The 17,006-nt window shown below is 34.5% G+C and overlaps 1 protein-coding gene across 1 annotated transcript; it reads right to left on the reverse strand.

The window, feature by feature from the left end:
* Positions 1-530: 530 nt before the first annotated feature.
* On the reverse strand, positions 531-1,284 carry LOC114334386 (60S ribosomal protein L30). The gene has a single exon (XM_028284423.2). It carries the CDS (start codon positions 937-939, stop codon positions 589-591), a length of 351 nt encoding a protein of 116 aa, XP_028140224.1. The 5' UTR covers positions 940-1,284; the 3' UTR covers positions 531-588.
* Between the last annotated feature and the right edge of the window lie 15,722 nt (positions 1,285-17,006).

A 17,006-nucleotide genomic window follows, 5' to 3' on the forward strand; every position in this document is an offset into this window, starting at 1 on the left:
TATTGCTATACTTTGAATAGAATAGGGTATTAGCCACTTTACACGATGCAACTAATAGCGCAATTCATTGCACAATTTCTTGCAGCAATAGAAATTGCATCGTGTCATACGTGAATTGCACAGAAAAGCTGCAACTTCTTGCTGCAAGAAGTTGCAGCTAAATAGAACATGTCTTATTTTTTATGCAATTTGGTTATATATTTAGTAACTTTTAAGGCTACACTGTTTGTTTTGATATTCTGTCATCCTAAATTTCAAACTAAACAATTTTTGACAAAAATTACTTGCACCCTGTAATCACTTTATTGCAGAAAGCTAGTTGCAACTTATTGCAGAAGTTCTTGCTGCAAGAACTTGTGCAATAAATTTCACAATTACTTGCATCCTGTAAAGTTGCTATATATACACAATGTCACATTATATTACCAGTGTTTTTACCAATATTTTCATTTTGTTACTATTATAACTCCATAATACTAAATATATTCAAATTAAATGAATGTTTGGAGGAAAGTAAAAAATCAATAACCTAATGGTTCAATATTTTATTGAAAAAAGAATTAAATTATAAAAGATAAGCTACTTGATTTATTTTTCACCACCTTCAGATGCAGGCATGGATCTAATGATATCACTATCTCCGGGATCTGTAATGGACATAGCGCACACCCTGAAGTATTTTCCGCATGCTGTGCCTAGCTCTACATTATTTCCAGAATAATGGTGGACTCCAGTTTTAGCCAACATAGCGTAGTATTCAATTTCGGATTTCCTTAGGGGAGGAGTGTTGTTAGAAATGATAATAAGTTTTGATTTACCTTGTCTCAATGTTTTTAAGGTCTGCTTGTATCCCAGACAATATTTGCCAGATTTCATTACCAAAGCCAAACGGCTGTTGATACTTTCAATCGCCTTCTTCTGTTTCTTTTGGGCAACCATTTTACTGATTTATAAATTGCAAAGTGCTGAAAATACAGCAAATCTTTAATGAGAAAAAACTTCGAACCACACTTTTCAATGAGTTGAAGGAAAGAGAGTAACCACGTTGTGGCAGGTTAACTTTATTCGGTTGGCAATGCTTCTTCCTTTTTATCAGTACCAACTGTTATTTTTAATGGCCTCTTATGGTACATGTCTTCAGCCAAAATTATTAAATGTGTCTAGGTACACGCTAACGGGTACGCAAATAAAAAAAGTTAAGTCCACTTTGCATCAACAATAATGGACAGCCTAAGTCTGACGTCACAAATGTCACAAAATTGGGAGGAGCTTATATTGGCTCCAAACAATTTTGTTTGTAACCTTAAATGGTCATAAGGAATTTTTCTTTTATGTGCTATGTGTGGCAAAATAAGACTTCATTTAGGTATTTCGTTAAAGAAACGTGTTAATTAAGAGATTTTTATTCGTTTTTGCTCAGGTGGTTTTTATTCCTTAGTGATTGAAAATAAACATAACCTCAAAACTGTTTACATTCTAATCATTGCATTAAATTAACTCACCTGGGCAAAAACGAATAAAAATCTCTTAATTGGCACGTTTCTTTAACTAAATACCTAAATGAAAAGTCTTATTTTGTCACACAAACCACGTAAACAATAAATTAAAAATTCCTTATGAGTGTTTAACATTATAAACAGAATTGTTTGGAGCCAAATATAAGCTCCTCCCAATTTTGTGACGTCAAGACTTAGGCTGTCCATTGGACAAGAAATTGACAACAAGTTATTCAAGGTCAAATTCGGCTTATTGGCTCCATGCGTCTCCCCTCTACTTATACGTCACGTGACATGCTGTCAGATTTTGTAAGGACGTTTTAACATTGAGTCTTATGGGATTATTTTGTTAAACTTGAATATTTTATTTCGTAGTGATAATAACCGAATACAATTGTTAGAATTCATTAGTTATTAATTTAAACTGTAATTTATAGTGCAACAAAAATATTTTCTTTTTCGTTAATAAAGATTTATTTACATAAACTGCGATAGTGAGGTTATGTATACAAAATCAAACTGATCATCAATATTGGAAAGTGAAGAATTTATATCAGATTAAGTGCGTTTTTATTTTCTCTTTATATTATTACATAATATCACTAGCGTGACACGGCATTTTTTTTTAAATGTCTCATTTAAACATACACAAAGTGTCCTGATAAAATTTCAAAAAACCGCCACCATGAGCAGGTCGGTCGATTTTGCTTTGACACTTTGTTAACGCTCGGAGCGAATACAAAACACAATTCTACATCCAATTTTGCCGTGAATAAAAAGAAAATAAAGAAATTTGACAAAATAAAACATATCCAATTGTTCTATTTCATCAAATTCCTTCATTTTCTTTTACAAACCATACATTTTGTACTCGTCAAATTTGGCCTTGAATAACTTTGTCAATTTCTTATTCAATTTATTGTTGATGTAAAGTGGACATTAGGTACACGCGAATTAGGTACACTCAGGGAATACCAGAAAGTAGTGGACGAAATAGCTAGTCATGCAAGAGAGAAAAAGAGACTGATTATTGCGGGTGACATAAATGCTAAATCTGTGCTATGGGGAGCACCACAAAATGATCACAGAGGAGATATGTGGAATTAGATAATACAAGCGATGAACCTATCGGCCCTTAATAACGGCAACCAACCTTTGTTAGAGGAGAAAGTCAGACTCACATAGATGTCACGCTAGCGACTGCGACGATGAGGAGGAAAACGGCTGAACACCGGCATAGACACATCCTATTTAAAATACGAGAGAACGTAAAGAAAACTAACGATGGCAGAAGAACAAACACATCGATAAACAGAAGCTAAAAGAAGAAATCAGAGAAATGGAAGAATATCCCAACAATTATGAAGAGGGATACGAAAAAATCAAAGAGCTTGCCAGAATTGGTGGACATAGACAACATAGAGGGAATAAGAAGGGGATATATCGAACTAAGAAGAAAAGTCACTAGAGATAAAAAGAAGAACCAACTGGTGGAGGAAGAGATAAAGCGATTAAAAACTTTAAAGAAAGCACTCTTAAAGGAAATCAACAATGAAAAGAAAAGGTGCTGGAAAGAAATGTGCGATAACCTCGAGAATGACATTTGGGGTGATGCAAAAAGATAGTGACAAAAAATCTCAAAGGAAGTAGTATCCACAAAATCGAAGAAAGCCGGAGAAGAGAGATACCTAGCAGAAGAGCTATTCCACAGAGAGAGATTAGGGAATTCACACCTTGGCATGTAGAAACGCCGGCAGAAGATTTCACTATGGAGGAGTTGATGGAGGCAGGGAAAGCACTCAAGGACAGGAAAGCACCTGGACCCGACAGAGTTCTACCAGAAATTGTTAAGATAATCATAGAGGAAAAAGCTTCGTGGGTGAAAGATATCATGAATGACCTCCTCAGAAAGCAAAACGGCGAACCTCTTACTTATTCCCAAACCTGGGAAGGAACTTGGGGAACCGGGAGCTTTCAGACCGATATGCCTATTAAACACGATGGGCAAGGTCTTTGAGATACTTATTAAGACGAGATTAGAAAAAGAAATAATGGAGAAAGGGGGCTTGTCTGAACGCCAATATGGGTTTAGGAAAGGGAAGTCCGCAATCGATGCAGTCAGTAGGATCACGCAATTAACTGCCACATGTAGGAGCAGGCGGTTGGTGGCTTTCTTTCTGGACATAAAAAATGCCTTCAACTGTGCAAGCTGGAGAGTAATAACTGAAATACTGGAGAATTTTGAAATATCCCCATACCTACAAAAGGAATACTTCACAAGTAGAAATATTAACATAGTGAGGGGAGATGTTATCAACGAACTGTCAATACTGATGGAATAGGCATGAAGACAATTAATGCCGCCAACATACAAGAGAGAGGTCCTAGAGAGACAGAGAATTTTTCAGGTAAAATTTGACAGGCCGTGTAATTTCAGTTGCCTATATCAACTTAAATCGGGAAAATAGACCTCATATTTTTTTAACTTTATTAATTTAACTTAATATTTAAATACTGCCTATCAGCCCTGGTACCAAGTTAAAAAATATGAGGTCCATTTCCCCGATTTAAGTTGATATATTATACGGCCTGCTAAAATTTTACCTGATTCTTTTCTGTCTCTCTCAGGACCTCTCTCTTGTATGTTGGCGTCAATATTGCTTAACTATTTGAATCTTAGAATATAAAATAAACAGGAAGGAGTCTGTCATATATCAACAACACCTTAAATTTCTAGCGGAACCAGCCATCTTGAACGTCTGTGGATGACTCATAAGTTTTTGTCAACGAGGTAGAAGGTGTTTGTGTATTGGATCAGCTGTGTGCATAGGCGTACCATCTGGTAAAGCTCCCGTATATGCAATCAATTAACTGAAGTTATTAGTATAATAAAATGTTATTTAACTAACTTTTCAACAAAATATTATATTAATACGTATTTTCTCTTGATCTATAGCTGTTTGTTTAACATCAAAGATGTAATAAAATCGTTAAGAATTTCTTTTCTTTCCTCTTTCAAAGGTACGTCACTGGAGATAGAAAGCAAACCTGACAGCTGATCGTCATTTGCAACCTCCTTCCTGGCTCGAAGTCATTTCGCATTGTACTCCTTCCTAGTTTATTTTATATTCTAAGATTTGAATGGGACGGGGCCATTCCATCCGTATTGACAGTTCATTGGATGTTATGCAGACATCGGCGGAGGTGCCGCAGGGCTCGATCTTAGGACCGTTGCTCTGGAACATCCTCTACAATGACATACTAGAAGAAGTTCTAGGAGAGGGGACACAGGCTATAGCTTACGCGGATAACCTGGTCGTTCTAGTACAGCAAAACGAAAACAGGCTAGTGAACACGGCCAATGCTGCACTGGAATGGGTAAAAACGTGGCTGAATGATCGAGAGTTGACACTCGCTACGCACAAAACGGAAGCCTTGATATTAAAAGGACCTAGCCCCGTATTCATAGTCGAGACTCAAGTCTGAGTCGATGCTTAAAGTCGACCTTGAAAAAATTTGTATACAAATTTGTATAAGAATTTGTTCAAGGTCGGACTTGAGCATCGACTCAGAGTACCGACTATGAATACGGGGCCTAGAGACAGAGAGCACATCTCCCTTCACCCTCGAAGGAGAAAGAATAACGCCGGCCGAAAAGGTTAGATACTGTTGATGCTGGACAGTAATAAGCAGATATTTGGCGAACATGTCAAATATGCTGCACATAAGGCAGACCAGAGAGCAACAGCACTGGCAATAATCATGCCTAATATAGGAAGCCCAGGTACGGGGAAAAGAAGGATCCTAATGGAAGTGATACACTCCACAATCCTATATGCGGCACCGGTGTGGCATCAAGTAATAAACAAGAAAAAGTACAAAAACATCTTAGAAAAAACCCAAAGAAAAGCCCAATTAAGGGTTGTGTGCGCCTACAGAACGACCTCGACGGTAGCCCTACAAGCTATAGCTGGGGTACCACCAATACACCTGCAGGTAAAAGAGAGAGCCAAAACATACGGCAAGACTAACGAGGAGAAGACAGAAGAAAGGAGAGAAACCATTACAAAGTGGCAAGAAGAGTGGGAAAGCGAGCGGAGGGTTGCATGGACAAGGACTCTAATCTCTGGCGTAGAGGAATGGGTGAAGTGCAAATATAAAAGTACGAACTACTTCTTCACGCAATTCCTTACAGGACACGGATCGTTTAGAGTAGAGCATACCTTGAGAAGATAAGCAAGGCAATAGATAATAGTTGCGTAGATTGCGGAGTTTGGATTTATAGTTTGACGTAGCTTAGACGTAGACGCAACGGAAACGCACTGGAAAAGATCAACACCGAATTTTGTGTACTCGTGTTTATTGGCTGTGAGTTTCGACGGTAGCGCTATCTCGCGGTTTGAAACTTATACTTTTCTGATAAAATTTATGTATGTGAAATATACAAAACGAGAAAAATAGATACTTATCTAGAAAGACACAAATTATGAACTGAAATATTATTGTAACCTGATTACTAAACGAATACACAGAATTAATAGTAAAATTAATTATGTTTTTTTATTTTATTCATTATAATTTTAATATTTAAATATATAAGTTCGTGTGACTGGATGACTGCTTACGCAAGAGACCATTGAGAAAAAGAATAAGTTTATATGAAAATTACATTTTATTTTAAAGGTTACCTCTGTTTATTTTTGTGTGCTTACTGCTTTGCTTATTAAAATTTGTAATTTGTATGAATTGTAATTTGTTTGAATTCTATCAAAATGGATATTAAACATTATACTGGATTCAAGTCTATATTTCCCATGATATCCAATTTCAATCAGCAACACCAAAAAAGGAAAGGATTTAGTTGATACAGGACATGTACGCAATGTTTCCGAATATAATAACTGCATCCAGTACTGTTATATTCAATATTTTTACATGAATCAATACAACAGCTGCAATATCTTGTTTTCTTTTTTGAAAAATCCATATTATCCGCCATTTCAGTTTGTGAAGTTTATCAAATTCAAATGCACAAAACAAAACTGTCAGTAACACAGCGTTGCCACATTTTATTTAGAAAATCTACTGTAAAGTTTAGCTTACTAAGGTCCGGTCTTTTCACCTCCGAATAACTATTTATTAGGAAGTTTATCCGGCAGATTACATGTAAATCTGTCAAATAAACCTACGAATAACTTTTATTCGGAGGTGAAAAGACCGGGCCTAAAATCTACTTATCAAAAACTAAAATATACTATAAAACTTTATTAATATATTTGTATATAATTTAGGACTTTTTATAATAAAAATAACAGCTGACTAAGTAGAAATTTTTTTTATTTAGCTAATGCCTCGACAACTAATGGGCATTCATGGTGATGGTACAGTGGATTTTACCAATTAGGTAGCTAGTGTTAAGCCGACTTTACACTACATGATTTATCATGTGATTTGTCATATGATTTTTCCCATGACGAGCCGCATGACAATGCTTATGACAAAACGAGCCGTATAAACAATGCAAAATCATATGACAAATCACACAGTGTAAACATGTAAATTTCACTCCATGACCAAATCATATGACAAATCACATGATAAATCATGTAATGTAAAGTCGACTTTATGTGTAGTGTGTGTGTTGAGTAAGTGTCTTGTTACTTTGCAAAGTCGATGTCATTGTCTTTGCAGAGACGCTAATTGTATCCGAACGACTGCGGTCCCTCCGGTGGGTACCGATCCCACAAGGATAGAAACTATTTTCATTTATTAATTTATAATAAACGAAAAATTCTCTACCCTGGTGAGATTCGAGTTCACGACCATTCGGACCTTTCGATCCAAAGGTAGGCGCTCTTACCACTGAGCCACAGAGGGAGTTTAACTAGAAATTAATATGACTGTTTGTAAACAAAAACAAAACTTTTTTATATTTTAACTGGGGAATAAAATGACCAACTATAATTAATTTTTATCAGTTTCATATTTAATATTTGTATATAATATTTTGTCATCCACTGATTTTAACATCTGCATGTCTGGATCACATTCTTCAAACAATTATTTCGCATTTTACATTAGAAACACGCAAACACAACATTTGTTGTTTTGCAAAGTACATATATTAAATACAAAGTACATACATATATTATAATTTAGATATTTTAGTTTTCCATCGTTAGCTTCTAACAGGCTCACCGAATACCAGAACTCTTCAATAACACCTGAAATAGGTACTGATTGCACTGCTACTTGAAATCTGCAAGTTTGTTATTACACCAGAATCCAGTTTCATTTCTGTTTAATATTCATCATCTACGTCCTGGGGCTAGATTCCGTGCACTGTAGATATCTACACTTCGCTTTCTATCGATGTCAATTGTCGTGAAAATATTTGAATTTTAGCTTTAATTGAATTATTTTCTAGTTTTGCTAGTTGATGCTGAAGTGACACTTAGTAAAACAAGAAAATATTTGAATTAAAACTAAAAATTCAAATATATTGACATTGATAGAAAGCGGTCGGCGGTGTTAACGATTGTACACAGAATCCCACCCCTGAATCTTATTTTCGGTAATGACATTGGGAAATTGTAACAAAATGTCTAAAAATTAATTTAGAAATGGGGTAAATACTATTAAAAAGCAAATTTTATTTTAGTCATAAAAAAATATTGAAATATACCAAAAATCTACTAAAAAATATTGCCTACTAGAATTTTTTAAAAATTATCAAAAATCTACCAAAAAAGTAGAAATCTACTAAATGTGGCAACGCTGCACTAACAGCGCTGGTGAAAACCGTCAAATCCCCTCTCCTCTACCCATGGCGCGCCATTTAAATTTATCAGATAAATGCACAAAACTGCCACTAACAGCGCTGGCGAAAGCTGTCAAATCCCCTCTACCCATCGGCTCATGGCCATGGCTGTGAGTTTCGACGGTAGCGCTATCTCGCGGTTTGAAACTTATACTTTTCTGATAAAATTTATGTATGTGAAATATACAAAACGAGAAAAATAGATACTTATCTAGAAAGACACAAATTATGAACTGAAATATTATTGTAACCTGATTACTAAACGAATACACAGAATTAATAGTAAAATTAATTATGTTTTTTTATTTTATTCATTATAATTTTAATATTTAAATATATAAGTTCGTGTGACTGGATGACTGCTTACGCAAGAGACCATTGAGAAAAAGAATAAGTTTATATGAAAATTACATTTTATTTTAAAGGTTACCTCTGTTTATTTTTGTGTGCTTACTGCTTTGCTTATTAAAATTTGTAATTTGTATGAATTGTAATTTGTTTGAATTCTATCAAAATGGATATTAAACATTATACTGGATTCAAGTCTATATTTCCCATGATATCCAATTTCAATCAGCAACACCAAAAAAGGAAAGGATTTAGTTGATACAGGACATGTACGCAATGTTTCCGAATATAATAACTGCATCCAGTACTGTTATATTCAATATTTTTACATGAATCAATACAACAGCTGCAATATCTTGTTTTCTTTTTTGAAAAATCCATATTATCCGCCATTTCAGTTTGTGAAGTTTATCAAATTCAAATGCACAAAACAAAACTGTCAGTAACACAGCGTTGCCACATTTTATTTAGAAAATCTACTGTAAAGTTTAGCTTACTAAGGTCCGGTCTTTTCACCTCCGAATAACTATTTATTAGGAAGTTTATCCGGCAGATTACATGTAAATCTGTCAAATAAACCTACGAATAACTTTTATTCGGAGGTGAAAAGACCGGGCCTAAAATCTACTTATCAAAAACTAAAATATACTATAAAACTTTATTAATATATTTGTATATAATTTAGGACTTTTTATAATAAAAATAACAGCTGACTAAGTAGAAATTTTTTTTATTTAGCTAATGCCTCGACAACTAATGGGCATTCATGGTGATGGTACAGTGGATTTTACCAATTAGGTAGCTAGTGTTAAGCCGACTTTACACTACATGATTTATCATGTGATTTGTCATATGATTTTTCCCATGACGAGCCGCATGACAATGCTTATGACAAAACGAGCCGTATAAACAATGCAAAATCATATGACAAATCACACAGTGTAAACATGTAAATTTCACTCCATGACCAAATCATATGACAAATCACATGATAAATCATGTAATGTAAAGTCGACTTTATGTGTAGTGTGTGTGTTGAGTAAGTGTCTTGTTACTTTGCAAAGTCGATGTCATTGTCTTTGCAGAGACGCTAATTGTATCCGAACGACTGCGGTCCCTCCGGTGGGTACCGATCCCACAAGGATAGAAACTATTTTCATTTATTAATTTATAATAAACGAAAAATTCTCTACCCTGGTGAGATTCGAGTTCACGACCATTCGGACCTTTCGATCCAAAGGTAGGCGCTCTTACCACTGAGCCACAGAGGGAGTTTAACTAGAAATTAATATGACTGTTTGTAAACAAAAACAAAACTTTTTTATATTTTAACTGGGGAATAAAATGACCAACTATAATTAATTTTTATCAGTTTCATATTTAATATTTGTATATAATATTTTGTCATCCACTGATTTTAACATCTGCATGTCTGGATCACATTCTTCAAACAATTATTTCGCATTTTACATTAGAAACACGCAAACACAACATTTGTTGTTTTGCAAAGTACATATATTAAATACAAAGTACATACATATATTATAATTTAGATATTTTAGTTTTCCATCGTTAGCTTCTAACAGGCTCACCGAATACCAGAACTCTTCAATAACACCTGAAATAGGTACTGATTGCACTGCTACTTGAAATCTGCAAGTTTGTTATTACACCAGAATCCAGTTTCATTTCTGTTTAATATTCATCATCTACGTCCTGGGGCTAGATTCCGTGCACTGTAGATATCTACACTTCGCTTTCTATCGATGTCAATTGTCGTGAAAATATTTGAATTTTAGCTTTAATTGAATTATTTTCTAGTTTTGCTAGTTGATGCTGAAGTGACACTTAGTAAAACAAGAAAATATTTGAATTAAAACTAAAAATTCAAATATATTGACATTGATAGAAAGCGGTCGGCGGTGTTAACGATTGTACACAGAATCCCACCCCTGAATCTTATTTTCGGTAATGACATTGGGAAATTGTAACAAAATGTCTAAAAATTAATTTAGAAATGGGGTAAATACTATTAAAAAGCAAATTTTATTTTAGTCATAAAAAAATATTGAAATATACCAAAAATCTACTAAAAAATATTGCCTACTAGAATTTTTTAAAAATTATCAAAAATCTACCAAAAAAGTAGAAATCTACTAAATGTGGCAACGCTGCACTAACAGCGCTGGTGAAAACCGTCAAATCCCCTCTCCTCTACCCATGGCGCGCCATTTAAATTTATCAGATAAATGCACAAAACTGCCACTAACAGCGCTGGCGAAAGCTGTCAAATCCCCTCTACCCATCGGCTCATGGCCATGGCTGTGAGTTTCGACGGTAGCGCTATCTCGCGGTTTGAAACTTATACTTTTCTGATAAAATTTATGTATGTGAAATATACAAAACGAGAAAAATAGATACTTATCTAGAAAGACACAAATTATGAACTGAAATATTATTGTAACCTGATTACTAAACGAATACACAGAATTAATAGTAAAATTAATTATGTTTTTTTATTTTATTCATTATAATTTTAATATTTAAATATATAAGTTCGTGTGACTGGATGACTGCTTACGCAAGAGACCATTGAGAAAAAGAATAAGTTTATATGAAAATTACATTTTATTTTAAAGGTTACCTCTGTTTATTTTTGTGTGCTTACTGCTTTGCTTATTAAAATTTGTAATTTGTATGAATTGTAATTTGTTTGAATTCTATCAAAATGGATATTAAACATTATACTGGATTCAAGTCTATATTTCCCATGATATCCAATTTCAATCAGCAACACCAAAAAAGGAAAGGATTTAGTTGATACAGGACATGTACGCAATGTTTCCGAATATAATAACTGCATCCAGTACTGTTATATTCAATATTTTTACATGAATCAATACAACAGCTGCAATATCTTGTTTTCTTTTTTGAAAAATCCATATTATCCGCCATTTCAGTTTGTGAAGTTTATCAAATTCAAATGCACAAAACAAAACTGTCAGTAACACAGCGTTGCCACATTTTATTTAGAAAATCTACTGTAAAGTTTAGCTTACTAAGGTCCGGTCTTTTCACCTCCGAATAACTATTTATTAGGAAGTTTATCCGGCAGATTACATGTAAATCTGTCAAATAAACCTACGAATAACTTTTATTCGGAGGTGAAAAGACCGGGCCTAAAATCTACTTATCAAAAACTAAAATATACTATAAAACTTTATTAATATATTTGTATATAATTTAGGACTTTTTATAATAAAAATAACAGCTGACTAAGTAGAAATTTTTTTTATTTAGCTAATGCCTCGACAACTAATGGGCATTCATGGTGATGGTACAGTGGATTTTACCAATTAGGTAGCTAGTGTTAAGCCGACTTTACACTACATGATTTATCATGTGATTTGTCATATGATTTTTCCCATGACGAGCCGCATGACAATGCTTATGACAAAACGAGCCGTATAAACAATGCAAAATCATATGACAAATCACACAGTGTAAACATGTAAATTTCACTCCATGACCAAATCATATGACAAATCACATGATAAATCATGTAATGTAAAGTCGACTTTATGTGTAGTGTGTGTGTTGAGTAAGTGTCTTGTTACTTTGCAAAGTCGATGTCATTGTCTTTGCAGAGACGCTAATTGTATCCGAACGACTGCGGTCCCTCCGGTGGGTACCGATCCCACAAGGATAGAAACTATTTTCATTTATTAATTTATAATAAACGAAAAATTCTCTACCCTGGTGAGATTCGAGTTCACGACCATTCGGACCTTTCGATCCAAAGGTAGGCGCTCTTACCACTGAGCCACAGAGGGAGTTTAACTAGAAATTAATATGACTGTTTGTAAACAAAAACAAAACTTTTTTATATTTTAACTGGGGAATAAAATGACCAACTATAATTAATTTTTATCAGTTTCATATTTAATATTTGTATATAATATTTTGTCATCCACTGATTTTAACATCTGCATGTCTGGATCACATTCTTCAAACAATTATTTCGCATTTTACATTAGAAACACGCAAACACAACATTTGTTGTTTTGCAAAGTACATATATTAAATACAAAGTACATACATATATTATAATTTAGATATTTTAGTTTTCCATCGTTAGCTTCTAACAGGCTCACCGAATACCAGAACTCTTCAATAACACCTGAAATAGGTACTGATTGCACTGCTACTTGAAATCTGCAAGTTTGTTATTACACCAGAATCCAGTTTCATTTCTGTTTAATATTCATCATCTACGTCCTGGGGCTAGATTCCGTGCACTGTAGATATCTACACTTCGCTTTCTATCGATGTCAATTGTCGTGAAAATATTTGAATTTTAGCTTTAATTGAATTATTTTCTAGTTTTGCTAGTTGATGCTGAAGTGACACTTAGTAAAACAAGAAAATATTTGAATTAAAACTAAAAATTCAAATATATTGACATTGATAGAAAGCGGTCGGCGGTGTTAACGATTGTACACAGAATCCCACCCCTGAATCTTATTTTCGGTAATGACATTGGGAAATTGTAACAAAATGTCTAAAAATTAATTTAGAAATGGGGTAAATACTATTAAAAAGCAAATTTTATTTTAGTCATAAAAAAATATTGAAATATACCAAAAATCTACTAAAAAATATTGCCTACTAGAATTTTTTAAAAATTATCAAAAATCTACCAAAAAAGTAGAAATCTACTAAATGTGGCAACGCTGCACTAACAGCGCTGGTGAAAACCGTCAAATCCCCTCTCCTCTACCCATGGCGCGCCATTTAAATTTATCAGATAAATGCACAAAACTGCCACTAACAGCGCTGGCGAAAGCTGTCAAATCCCCTCTACCCATCGGCTCATGGCCAATAGATGAACGCAAGCGCCTGACTCACTTTCAAGTTAGCTCAAACCAGTTTGATCAGATTATTTGATGGTGGGACGCGGCCTTAACGGAACGGAAGAGTTCACCAACTTTCATCTTTTACAGTGCGTTTCTTACGTTTGGCCAATCAAAAACAAGAATTTGTTCTGTCACCCAAAGTGGGCACGCCCTTATCAATTTTGTAAAGATAAAGTTGTTTATCAACATATTCGAATTTTGTTAATTATGTATTTGTTAATACAATGGATGTTAAGTTATTATTTTAATAAAAATATATCATAGAATCATTTCAATATTTCAGATAAATATGAGTTGTTTATTAGCCTAATTTGGGGTTATATATACATATTATCATAGCCCCCTAAAGCTTAGGAGGCTATGATATTATACATATTATACGATAGGTAGGTAAATCCAATAAACATTTTAAAGACCAGGAAATGAAACAAAATAGTTGGAAATCCCACGACATGCGGCACCAAGGAGCATACCTTCATTTATTTCCTAATCCATGTAACACAAAACAGATAAATATTATAATAAATAATTATAAATAAACACAAAGTTTGTTTATTACTGTTCGCATAATTTATAGGCTATGTTGTTGAATTAGAATTAAGCCACTTAAGCTTGAATTAAATTTACTATTTCTACTCATGCGCAAAAATTCCGCTACGTCGATATATAAATTAACATAATATTTTCTTACGTTTCCAGTCCGTTTCTTTACGTCTCCGTTGCGTCTACGTCTACGCTACGTCAAACTATACATCCAAAAGCGACACAGCAGAACATGCGTGTTTGAATGCAGAAAGTTTAATGACGCGAAAGAGCGGAGCTACATGCAAAAGTAGGCATCTAAGGAGCAAACAATTTTATGGCCATAGTGACAAGGGGGCAAAGGGAGTTTAAAGTTTAAAGAAGTGATAGAGGCTGTGACAAAAATCATTAAAAGAAAAGAGATTATAGAAAGAGAGAGACAACAGGGGTAAACAAAAGCAATATAAGCAACAGAAAGAAAAAAAAAGAGTAGAGAAAGGGAGGCTGCGCGCGCGAGAGAACAGTCTGCAAAGACGTGCCACGCGCGTAAGCCGAGAGTGGGTTTAAGTTGGATTTATAGTTTGACGTAGCGTAGACGTAGACGCAACGGAGACGTAAGAAACGGACTGGAAACGTAAGAAATATGTCAGTTTATAATTATTCGACGTAGCGGAATTTTTGCGCTTGCGCATGAGTAGAAACAATGACTTATTTCAACAACACACAGCCCATGATACTATAAACGCTATAAACAAAGAATACATATCTCCCACAAGAACCGACACGGACGGCGATTCTTTTGTTGTTAGCATGTACTTAATTTTAGTATCGAGTTGGCAAGAGCCATAGCCACCTTTACTTTACCAAGAGCACACACGAGTACACTGAGAAAAGTCTCGCACATTTCTGGCGTGTGTCAATAAAATTTTAGTTGCACTGAGAAAAAGGTTGCATGCAGAGCCGGCTTTTGTTGACATTCTTAGGGCCGGTACTTTATGTCCCGGTTAAACCTCGGTTAGCTAACCGGGGTTTAATCGGGACAGAAAAGTACCTCATAGGGCCCCTTGCGTTGTAATAAAAGCAATTATAATTATTATTATAATTATTTATGAATATAATAATAAGTATAATTGCGTTTATGTCTATGTTATGCATATAGTTCTGTCCCGATTAAACCCCGGTTAACTAACCAGCTGTTAACGGAGACATAAAGTACCGGGCCTTAATATGGTGGAATTATTTTTTATATAAAAAAGGTTGCAAATACAACACAAAGTAATGGTGAGAATTATATTGATTAAATCCATGGATAAAATACCTTTTTTATCCTGATTTTAGCATTGAAAGACCAATAATAAAATATATGATAGTGGAGTGACATTCACTAATTATTCTTTTTAGCTTATATTGATACAACGATACAAAATATAATTTGTTGTTTTCATTGAAAAAGTGTGAACAAGTTGGTGACAATTTGAACGACTTGGTGTGACCTAACAGGCTGTCTGTCCGTCCGACCGCGAATATAACTCCTCCGTCACTATACCAGGTAGAATGACAAATGAGGTGTCAAATGAAAGCTTATAATCCATGGATGGTACTCAAGGTCAGAAATTTGACCTAGACTGTCTGTCCGTCCGACCGCAAATGTAACTCCTTCGTCACTATACCAGGTAGAATCACAAATGAGATGTCGAATGAAAGCTCATAATCCAAGGATGGTACTAAAGGTGAGAAATTTGACCTAGGACTTCCGGTTTTATAAATGCGACCGGAAGTACTCTTTTAAAGTCACCGCAATAGCACAAGTGATATATTATTCGACGCGCATTCGCAAGACGAGAACAAATATATACTTCTGGTTTCATGACTGTCTGTCCGTCCGACCGCGAATACAACTCCTCAGTCACTAATACAGATAGAATGACAAATATATATAGATTATATACGATTTTAATAATAATTCTCATGTTTTGAACATTAAAAAAATATATTGTTTAAATCTCCCAGTGAGGTGTTATTACACTCATTACACTGACAGAAGTTCTCTAATACTTATTCCTAATTTAAAAAGATGTAAAGGAATCGTCCATGGTTAATTTTTATCCTTGTAATATTTGCAGAATAAGATTTAATGGCGAAAAGGTAAGATAAGGAATACTCCTGAGACAGAATTCGATGAAGGGAATAGGTAGTTAACAGTGACCATTACGACCTTAAGTAATATTTTTATATAACGTCTCCCATCTTTCCCTGGCCATTTAATTTTTAATAACGGTAGAACATCATAATTAATCTCAAATTCTACTCAAGTTCGAAAATCATATATTTATATATCTAGGTACACGTTATCACTGTATCATCGTTAGAATATAAAATAAACGTTTATAATAATTAAATATGTAATAGAAACTTTATTTTATATTCTATTGTAATAATTATTGAGGTTAATGAGAGAAATTCCTTGGCATGTAACGTGCAAATAATTTTGGGCATTTGGCATTTGTTCGAAATATTATCCCGTATAAGTTCAAAAATACGATAATAACCGATCATTTTCTGACAGTCTACTCGAACCCAGTTCATAAGCATCAGGTGCAACGGGAGGTCGGTTTTGATGGTGTATTTTTGCTCAGCTACCCCAAAAACTCCCGAGTAATCTGTTTGCACAAATTTAGTGCCGAAAGCCCTCTAAACTCTAGATGACGTGCCTTAGCAGTGAACTGGACACCAGGTGCCCCGATGGTCAGTTCTGGTGGTGTATTCGTCCTCAGCGACCCAAAAACCCCCGAGTAACAAAATCTGGCCCTAATACTCTTAAGACCGCGTCCCACCATCAAATAATTTGATCAAACTGGTTTGAGCAAACTGAAAGTGACAGTTAGTGACGTCACATCCTGAGTG

The sequence above is a fragment of the Diabrotica virgifera genome, chromosome 4, assembly GCF_917563875.1.
Source record: "Diabrotica virgifera virgifera chromosome 4, PGI_DIABVI_V3a".
Classification (NCBI taxonomy): domain Eukaryota; kingdom Metazoa; phylum Arthropoda; class Insecta; order Coleoptera; family Chrysomelidae; genus Diabrotica; species Diabrotica virgifera.